The sequence below is a fragment of the Propithecus coquereli genome, unplaced genomic scaffold (assembly GCF_000956105.1).
Source record: "Propithecus coquereli isolate 6110/MARCELLA unplaced genomic scaffold, Pcoq_1.0 Scaffold56, whole genome shotgun sequence".
In the NCBI taxonomy this organism is placed as follows: Eukaryota; Metazoa; Chordata; class Mammalia; order Primates; family Indriidae; genus Propithecus; species Propithecus coquereli.
Genome location: NW_012151507.1, coordinates 3,848,600 through 3,858,965, shown reverse-complemented (window position 1 = coordinate 3,858,965; position 10,366 = coordinate 3,848,600). Strand labels below are relative to the sequence as shown.

Sequence of the window (10,366 nt, the reverse complement as noted above, 5' to 3'; positions counted from 1 at the left end):
CACAACTGTCTGCTCTCTGCACAGAATACTTCCCCAAATGGAGGCTCTGATGAGATGGTTTAGAATCACGCACCTCTGAGGAGCAGAGTTTCTGCTAATCACCCAAAGGATGGCCAACCTCCCTTGTGGGTCCAACCATATTTGGTTGCCTCATGGAACATGCTAGAGGTCCTGTTCACCCTATGTGGCATACCAATTACCTCTTGCTGCATAAAAAGCCACCCAAAAACTTAATGTCTTAAAACAACAACCATTTTATTTGCTTCTGATTCTGGGGATAGAACAGGAGAACTGCCCGTGTGATTCTAGCCTAAATTGCTGATGTGCAGAATGGTGAACAAATAAAATGGTTGTTTTAAGCAACCGCTTTTCCTTAAAATCATGTTTATTGAGGCATGATTTACATGGAGTGAAATTCATGCTTTTAGGTGTATAGTTTTATGTAAGCCATTGAGTTTTTGTGAAGACTGGGTCCCTAGGATTGAGATGCTGTTGTAACAAAAACCTAAAACATATGTCTTAGGCTTTGGGATCGGGCAGCAAGTGGAGGCTGCAAAAGCAGTAAGGAAACGACTAGAGAAAGCTGGAAAAAGGGCAACCCATATTATCTAGCAGTGGAACAACTGGCAAAAAATATCACCTATCATAATTTGGAAAATAGAAAATGTACCTAATGAATTTCTGGCAAAGGAGATTTCTAGACAGAATGTCGAAAATGAGTGAGGCTAGATACATGTCATAAGGTATTACAAGAGAGAGATGCCACAAGAACAGACAGAAATGTTTCAATTTGCAAAGAGAATTTAGAGAAAATAGAAAAGGCTAAGACTCACTGGGTTGGAAAATAAAACTGTTTCGCATCCCCAGCCTTGTCAGCTGGTAGAAGATTATCAATGTAAGGAACCACCTCAGGGTAAATTGCACCAATGGTATAAGATCTTTTGTTAAAACCTCAAAAATATTTAAGGTGATGCCTAGTAGAACTTCTCAACTAGACAAAAGGCCTTCTAAGAATCTTAGTGGCTGCATCAGTCAGCTTCAGCTGCCATGGTAAATACCACAGGCTGGATGTCTTAAACAACAGAAATTTATTTTTCATAGTTCTGGAGGCTGGGAAGTCTAAGATCAAGGTTCTGGCCAATTCAATTTTTGGTGAGGGCTCTCTTCCTGGCTTGTGGATGGCCACCTTGTTGCTGTGTGCTCACATAGTGAAGGAAGAGAGTGTGTGAGCTTTCTAGTGTCTTTTCTTATAAAGACACTAATCCTATTAGATCAAGGCCCCACCCTTATGACCTCATGTAAACCTTAGTTACCTCCTTACAGGCCCTATCTCCACATACAGTCACACTGGGTGTTAGGGCTTCAGCACGAATTTTGGAAGGACACAGTTCAATCCATAGCAGCGGCATTGTCTCATAGCTGCCTAAAATATACAAAGTTAAGAAAGGTTTCATAAAAAATAATTATAAATGTGTCTTTGGGGTTATGAATGAACCTCACTATGATTCAAAGAAAACGTACAAAGTTTAACGAGAATTGGAATGACAAAAGTACCACCTGCTTGAACTAAAAGAGACTGAAACTTTCCAAAATGAAAAGAGGCTTCTGGACCATCAAGTTTCTATGGACAGAAAGCAGATCAAGAAAGCTGGTAAGCTACAAACATGGATCGTTTCTTAAGGAAAAAAACATATTTCAGAGCACAGAGCCAAGAACAATGGAGAACTAGGAAACCACTCTCAGAGAGCAAAACTAGGTCATAATTATGCTCCCTCTCCCCAGAAAAGGGAGTCCTGACATGTCCCAGGCTAGAGTTCAGAATGCCTTCTATGTGCCTCCTGTTCTTCCTCTTTTTAAAAGCCAATGTCTACTGAAGCTATGATGTCCTTCTCACCATTGTACATTGAGGTGTGGTGAGGACAGGCAAATTTTCATTTTAATTCACAGGTCTTTAGATTAAGAGGGGTCACATTGGAGGTTCAGTGCCTGAAGCGCCTCATTCACATCTGGACTTGATTAAATGATGAGATAGATCCTGGACTCCACATCTGAAACCATAGTGGGATGAGACTTTGGGGGTAGTCAGTGAGCACATTTTGCATCTGGAATGGATGTAAATGATCACAGCAAGGGGGCAGACTGTGGTAAATTGTTTGCAAAGATGGCCACAGCAATTCATCTCATTCCTACATGAATACCCCTTTGTAGCGTGACTTTCTTGCTCTTCCCATCAAGTTGTAGAGTCCATTTCCCCACCACTTAAATCTGGGCTGGTCTGGTGACTTAGTTTCATCAGTAGACAGCAGAAGTGATGTTACTTCAAGAAGCCTTGAGCTTCCACTCTTGCCATCTTGGAACCTTGGGACTTCCATGAAGAGAAGCCCAAGCTAGCCCCTCTGAGAATAAGAGACTAAATGGAGAAAAAGGCCCAGGTGACAGGCATCTTCAACTGCCAGAATGTGAATGAGACTGTTTTGGACCATCCAGCCCCAAGAAAACCACCAGATTACTGCAATCACATGAGTGATGATCCCCAGCAAGATCGGCAGAACTTCCAACTGAACCTAGACCAAATTGCTGACCCATAGCATCATGAACAAACGAGTGGTTGTTGTTTTAAGATACTAAGTTATGGGGTGGTTTGTTATGCAGCCATAAATAACTGATATATGTGGCAAGGATGGCAGAGTTAGTTTCCCTTCACTAACAGCATGTTGCACTAGCCATAGGAATGGGACTGGTTGAGGTCATTTTCCTCAAATGGGGATTACCACGGCATAGGCAATCAAGGCTTCTGGGACTCATTTCTCAGCCCGTGCAGTAGGATATGATTTCAGGATGTCCTCAAGTCCTCTCCAGGCGTACCACGACCCAGTTCTCTCCCATGCTCTCAAGCTTGAAATTTCTTTAGCTGGGGCTTAGACTGAAATACATTAATTTATAATATTCTGTTACATTAAAAAGCAGGCCCTCTTGGGAGACGTGACCTACTGACTTAAAAGTTCCCCCAAGATCTAAGTAACTGTCTCCAGATTGTCTCCTAAGAGCAGATTTTAAGAGAGAGCAAGAACACTGGTCACCTGAAGGAGAGGCTGGGCTAAGAGAAGCCATTGTTCGCCTAGACTTTTGTCCAGGATATAGCCCTGTCCTGTGCCATGGGAGACATTAAGGACCACAGAAAGCCTTGCTCTCTGAGTTTCATTCTATATTCTGAAGACTCATAGAAACATGGAGAGGAATCCAGCAATAAAACATCTGCTTCTATCTGCAGGGTTTCAGGGGCCTCTGTCCGAATTTGGATATTTCTCACTCTGCCTTACGGCTACTGGGTATCTCATCTCTCATCCTGGTGAAAGACCTGCCCCCACCATGGGGTGGGTTTAGTTGGTCACTGGTTCTAGAGCCTCCCTCTCTTCCACCAGCAGCACAGTGGTAGGGAAGGGAAAGCTCAGATAAAAAGGCTCGAGATGTTTCTGGATCTATGTGACACTGGAGCTGTGTCTGCTGGTCATTTCTGGGGGAAATGCACATGAAGTAAATGAGCTAAAATATGGAAAATCAGCCAAGATGGTGCCTTCAGCATACTGGGTGATTTTATAACATTTTCCAGTTATAAAAGCCAGGTCTGAGCAACTGCAATCATAATTCTACCAGACTGTAGTTCCATATATATGGCTATGGATTTTCAGGTTTGTAGTGGAATGGCCTGGTTTTTGCTTAGCCGAGTCAATGAGGAGATAGCCAACTTTGCAGAGTTTTAAATTAACTGAAGGCTCTGGTATAAATATACAGCTTCAGAATGCTGGATACAACTAATGGCCACGTGCACTATATACATGGCAGCATTACTCAACAACTGAAATAATAGCTCATAAAATGACTCTTCTAACTCCAATTATTCATTTCCTTCTCCTTCTCCCTCTAACAGCAGTGACACTATACATTGCAGGGTTATTACTTCACTCCACGTATGAACCTTTGGCCTACTGACTTATCCCTTGGGGCATGCTATAATCACTAAGAAATGTTATCCCTGTCACGTCTTATTGCTTAATTGTGGCTCTATTTTAGGTTCCTCGAGTCATTTGGCTTGGAAGACCTCTTATGTGTGATCTTCGAACAAGCCTCCATGCTGAGTTGTCCTTGAGCTCACACTGTTCCATTTACATTGTTCTGGCTTAGGCAATGTTTATTGCCCCTTGGTTCAATAACACCCCGAACAATGGTAATGAGCTCTCACATTTATGCTGTTCTCCACCTAAGAGGATACTATTAACCCTTTTGTCAGAAAGGTCTGTCCTTAATTTTTCCAATACTTGATGGGGCTTTCCCCTGATGAATCCCGGTGGGTCCCCTATTTTAAATCAGTGACATGCAAAAACCTCCCCTCTTTCTAACTCACTCTTGCTCTGGCGACTACACTTTTTTAACTCAAAAGTTTTTATTTTGGTTGTGTGTTGCCCCCCCTCCCGCCCCCTCGTGCTAAAGGTGAACTGAAAAATATGGTATGCACAGATTGAAAAACAACTGGGTAGAATATTTAAAATTAGGGGTGTTCTAAAAATCTGGGACTTCTGGAGAGTGCATCCATTTCAGTGTTCCAACCACTAATTTTGCTTCATGCTAGTAAGACATTATGTTCTGCATCAGCCTTTGTTTTATGAGTGTGAATCTTATTCCCTCAATTAGACTATAAGCTTCTTAAGGACAAAAGGCACAGATCGTATGCCTCTTACGTAGCTCTGTCCGTATAGGTAAGCTACACTCGGTTGTTTGATCAATTGCATAAACAAATGATAACTGTAATTTCAAGACAGCTGTTTGGGATTAGGAGCTTGCAAAAGTAGCCTGGCATTAAGGCAAAAGCAGACTGGAGAATAGAGTGCTGCTTCATCCCTCCAGAGAGCAGTTCAAATCAGGCCTGGGGTAGACGTACGCTGAGAAGGGGTGTAATTACCCTGGTCCAGAGTGGCCCTAGGTCTTGTCTGGCAGACTGAGTTGTATCTATCAAGACCCTTTAAAAGGCTGACTTGGCTCCTTAGAAATATAAAACCCAAAACATCATTTATAAAGGTCAGTGGCAATGGCCTGGGTCAGAATACCTTGAGTCCTTTTTGTGCCAATGCCATGGAAGAGGAAGTGGCTGAACACTGAGATAAGCTCCTTGAGAGTGCTGTGTTGCTAAATGCAAACAAAGAATGAGAAGTTTATAGCTGAATTTTTACTCTGCAATTCAAATGCCAATTCGGCAATGAAATATGCTGTAAGAATTCCAGTCAGAGATTATCATCTGACTTGGAGACCAGCTGTGTGCTCAGTGAGTGCAAAGATTTACCACCTGTAAGCAGAGTTATGTAGAGGTGGAAAACTTGAGAAAAATTCATCTTTATTTATATGCAATGAGAACTGTACTTTAAGAAATTCTGCTTCTTTGAAACCCACAAAAATGGCTCTCATTTAAAAAGTAGTAGGGAATCAAGGTATGAAAACCTTTAAATTCAGGAATTCAAGTTTACCCAAGTGAACTATGCTTTAAGGTAAGTGAAAATTACTACCATTTGGTAAAGACTATCTTTTAAATAGAACAAGTGAGATAACGCAAAGTAATTGGCTCCTAAATTATTCACATCATTAAGAACCCTGATAACCTTCCGCTTTAACTCTTTGAGAAACGGAAGCAAGAAAGAAGTTCAACACCAGAGAGGGACGGCTCTACAAAGTGTTCAGTAAACTCATGGCTGTAATTCTGAACAAATAATTGTCTGCCACAGAAATTCACCATTATTGTGCATTTGTGAATTTATGTATGAAAGCCTTTCCAAAGTGCTATATTTTATGTTAAAAGGTATCTATGGCAGGGCTGTCCTGGAGCCAGCGCATATGGTCTCATAGCAGTGAGCCCCCTCTTCTCACCCATGTGCTCTTATTCCTCCCACACGTGGGATGCAGCTGCCTTTGTATAAAACTGATGCAACACAATTTTGTCCCTTATATCATCACCTGAGCACTCTGATACCACCCTGGGAAAGCCCAGCAAGATAACAATTTTTCAGAGTAACAGTTTCAGTGGACCTTTTATAGCAATATTTGAAAGCATATCTCACAGGCACACACACACAATCCTGGTCTAAAAGTGAATGGATTATAAAGCAAAATTTCCAAGTGGAGGGAATTCAGTGATCTTCACAGCCTAAGTAAGAGATCCATCTGGAGTGTAGAACTGCAACTTTACTAACATTTTAAGTTTAAAATGAGCTTGGTGCCCAACAAGCTGCTAGTGAAATCTCTGGCCCTCAGATTTCTCACTGTAAAAAAGGTGATCAAATCGGATCGTCTCTGAGGTCTCATCCAACTCATTTCTCTCTTGGTTCTCACTTTTTCATATATCTTATTAGTACTTAGAGAATTAAGATTGTACATATGTACCTGTTTTTAACCAATATTATAAAACCTCACTTATTAATGAATTTTCCTTAATAGAGGCTCATACAAAAGTAGGTAACTGTATCTACCACACGGAGATCTGAAGATGCGTTATCACCACACACTATTAAACTGTTTGAAACTTCTTTTTAAGGTAAATGAAAGACCATGTATAAATACATAAGACTTTATTCCTTATAAAAATAAGAGTGCTTTGGACAATGAAGCTTTCAATTTTTATGTATGTCATTCATAAACAAACACAACTATTTATATAAATGCTTCTGTTTAGAGAAGTCGGTAATGCAAAGTTAAACTTTCAACTCAAAGTATGTAATATAAAAAATACAAAGTTCATCCATATTACCCGAAGATAATGCTCTCAAACAAAGTCATTCAAAAATAGGATGCCTCTAACTTTTTTAGAAATTTTTATAGATATAATATTATACTTGTCCTTATCTTCTTTTATGATAGTTCTTTTTTTTAAGACTTAAAATGTAATATTTTACTTTTTGGAATTTCTGATAAACAGATCATAATTTAATGTAATATTCAGACTTTGTGACAAAACTACAATATTTTTTTACACGTTCACATATAACACAACGTAGTTGTCAAGTATTAGTGATAGGAATTTAATAAACTATTAAAGTAATAAGAAAATCAGCATTTTAACAATTTAAATGCTTTATGACAGGATAATTTATGCCCAACATATAAAACACACATTTATATTAATAGATAACTTTAGAAAGAAAATATGTCAGTTTTTCGGACAATCAAAAGTAGTAATAACATATTCTATATTATTCTCAGCTTCACTTTAGCAATGTTTTGTCTGAATGTAATCAATTCACTGATTAAAGACAATATATTAATAGTAAAATTACTATATATAGTATGTGTATCAACGAACCAAAACTCAGATTGTAAACTAAAACCATTTAAAGGCAGATTGAAGACAATAGTAATGTTGGCTTAAGTTGTCTGTTTCTTTACATTAACTGCAGTTTCTAAGATGTGTTTTGCAATTCTAGTAAGATCCAGATAGGTAATTCAATGTGCTACTTTTTTTTTTCTTCCTGCCTTTCTTTTTTTCACATAGTGATTTTTGTGTTTTTTTACTGATTACATAAAATAGGACTTCCATTCTCGATACTTCTCCCAGGGGAAGATAAATGAGTTCGATTAGGTATTGAGAATTATTTTCCATTTTACTTTTCTATATTTAGCTGGTCTAAAAACACTCTAACCACGTAATTATTTCCCCCATCCTTTTAAGTCACTTATTTTCACCCAGTAATAGGGGTAAAAAGAAAACTGAAAGAACTGGACCAAAAATCAAGGTGAAATATGCCCCAGATATAAAATTACTATAATTTGGGATTTTAGAATGGTCAAACATGTTAATCTACTAAAATTAATCATGGATTCAAAAATTAACATTGTTTTAAAGAGGCTTTTATCAGAGGTCAGGGCATAATCTACTGCAGAAATTATACTTTACTGAATACCATATTAGTTGAAAAGAACACTAGCACTTCACGTGCCCAGAGCAGCTGAAATGTCATTAACTTTTTGATTTGGGCCGTCTGGACTAAGAAGGGGGATGCTATTGGAATTTGCACGCTGTTTGTCTACCTTTGGGGAAACAGCTTGTTCTTGATGTTTTTTGTCCTCTTTAGCAAATCCTAATGTCACATTCTCCCCAGCGGGCTGAAATGGCCTTTCTAAATCAACTGTTTGTTTCCCTGCTTCTGCTTCTTGTTCACGCAGCAATCTGTCTACCTCCACTTCAAGCTCCAGAGTCTCCTCATCAGCTTGTACGTCCAACTGCTGCATCAACTCCTCCAACTTCTTGGCCTTTCGGAGCTCATTTTGCTGTATGATCGTACAAAGATGTTCAGTGAGTTGCTCTTTTATCTCGGTCTTGCGCTGTAAATCTAGCTTTGCTGTAATGTACTCTGTTTCAGCCCTGTCAAATCGCTTGCTGTAAGGACAGGTACAAAGATTGTTCCATTAGTTTTCCATTGAAGAAGATATTCAAAAGAGGGCCTAGACACAATAATTACATTACAAAACTGGGGAAAAAATATATAATGAAGATACGGACATTAATGCTTCACAATCTACATGTTAGACAAACTAGGTTATGGCTGCTGAACTTTCACAACGTCCTTATTTGGATGCCCCCGATACAACAACATTCTTCTGCACTCATTTCTTCTTCCCAAAGCTGTGCTTGAGTGAAGGCGCTAAGAAGGTTAATTCAGGGGTGTATTAACTCCCAGGTGAGGGAGGAACCCTGATTTACAGCATTTGCCAGTTTCTGCGGTATAAACACTACCACTCTGACCAATTTCAGGCTACCAATGCGACACCACTAAATGCAGAATTGGGAAGAGACACACAAAATCTGCTCTCATGAGCCAATGCAAGCTAGCTCCAGCACACAACTAGTTAAATTTATGAGAGGTAAAACAATAAGAGGTGAAGAAAGTAGAAAATCTGTATCTCTTGATTAACAGATTAGAAAAGAAAAATTTTGATGGAAGAGAAGGCTATAGACAGTGGTTGGGAGCTGAATATAAATGGGACAGAGCACACCCAGCAAAATGATGCTGGGTGAGAGGAAGAAGTAAATATGCTATGCTTTTTTTTTTGAGACAGAGTCTCACTCTGTTACTCGGGCTAGAGTGCATGGCGTCAGGTTAGCTCACAGCAACCTCAAACTCCTGGGCTCAAGTGATCCTCCTGCCTCAGCCTCCCAAGTAGCTGGAACTACAGGCACGCGCCACCATGCCTGGCTAATTTTTTCTATCTTTAGTAGAGACAGGGTCTCGGCTCTTTCTCAGGCTGGTCTCGAACTCCTGACCTCAAGCGATCCTCCCATCTCGGCCTCCCAGAGTGCTAGGATTACAGACGTGAGTCACCACACCCGGCCCAGAAAGTAAATATGAAGTAGAATAGAAAACTTCAGGAGAGCCATATGCAGGATTTCTCAACCTTGGCACTACTAACAATTTGGGCCACATCGTTCTTTGTTGTGAGGAGCTGTCCTGTATGTTGTAGGATGGTAAACAGCACCATTGGCTTCGACCCACTAGTTGCCAGTACCACTTCAAAGCTGTGACAACCAAGAATATTGCCAAAATGTTCCTAAAGGAGCAAAACTGCTCCCAGTTGAGAATCCCTGGGTTAAGCTGTTCTCACCCTCCTCCACTCAGCAACAGACTGTTACACTTCTATTAGAAAATTTTATATATTTACACATACATAAACTCCATTGATAGGTAATGCCAGTCTTATGTGAAGTAGGGTAATTCTACTGGAGAAGTCACTTTGCAATCTCCTCTTTGTTTTCTCCCTGAGGTTGGTACAAAAAGAAAAGTTATATCTTTATTCATTATCTTTTGCCTTTTCCATATAATTTGTTGCTTTTCTTTTGCAATAAGAGGATTCTTCCTCTCTTGCAAGAAAAAAGATTGATTCCCATTTACCAACTAGTTCTTTAATTTAATGACCACTAATAGTTGCGAAGGCCATGATGCCATACCTGTTATGACTGCCTATATTAACTCAATGTAATAAGTAGCTTCTAGTATAAGAGTTATAGCAAAAAAGAAACAGATATATCTCCTACTCTAAGATTCTCTATTTTGGAAAGAAATACAGTGAAAAAAATAAAAGGCTTTTATTTTAGAGAACCCAGGGTTCAAAATTTTCCTCTGTCATTCCTACGTGTGTCCCTGTTTTGGTCAAGGCTTATTTTGGAAGCAAAGAATAGATATTCAGTTAAACCAGCTCAGGTTAAAAAAAAAGGGGGTTTCATTGTAGGATACAAGAGGCAATTTCATAGACATGCCATCGGAATTAAAGGCTATTCTCTTCAATGCTTAGAAACCACACAGTTCCTCTCATTTCAGTTTTTGTATTACAC

The 10,366-nt window shown here is 39.5% G+C and overlaps 1 protein-coding gene across 1 annotated transcript in view; it reads right to left on the bottom strand.

Annotated features, from left to right (window-relative positions):
- Positions 1 to 6,987: 6,987 nt before the first annotated feature.
- GORAB (golgin, RAB6-interacting) overlaps positions 6,988 to 10,366 on the bottom strand; it is a 30,362-nt gene continuing 26,983 nt past the window's right edge. The window contains exon 5 of the mRNA XM_012657739.1: positions 6,988 to 8,416. Coding sequence (XP_012513193.1) covers positions 7,969 to 8,416 — 448 coding nt within the window. The 3' untranslated portion in view covers positions 6,988 to 7,968. The remainder of the gene's footprint in view (positions 8,417 to 10,366) is intronic.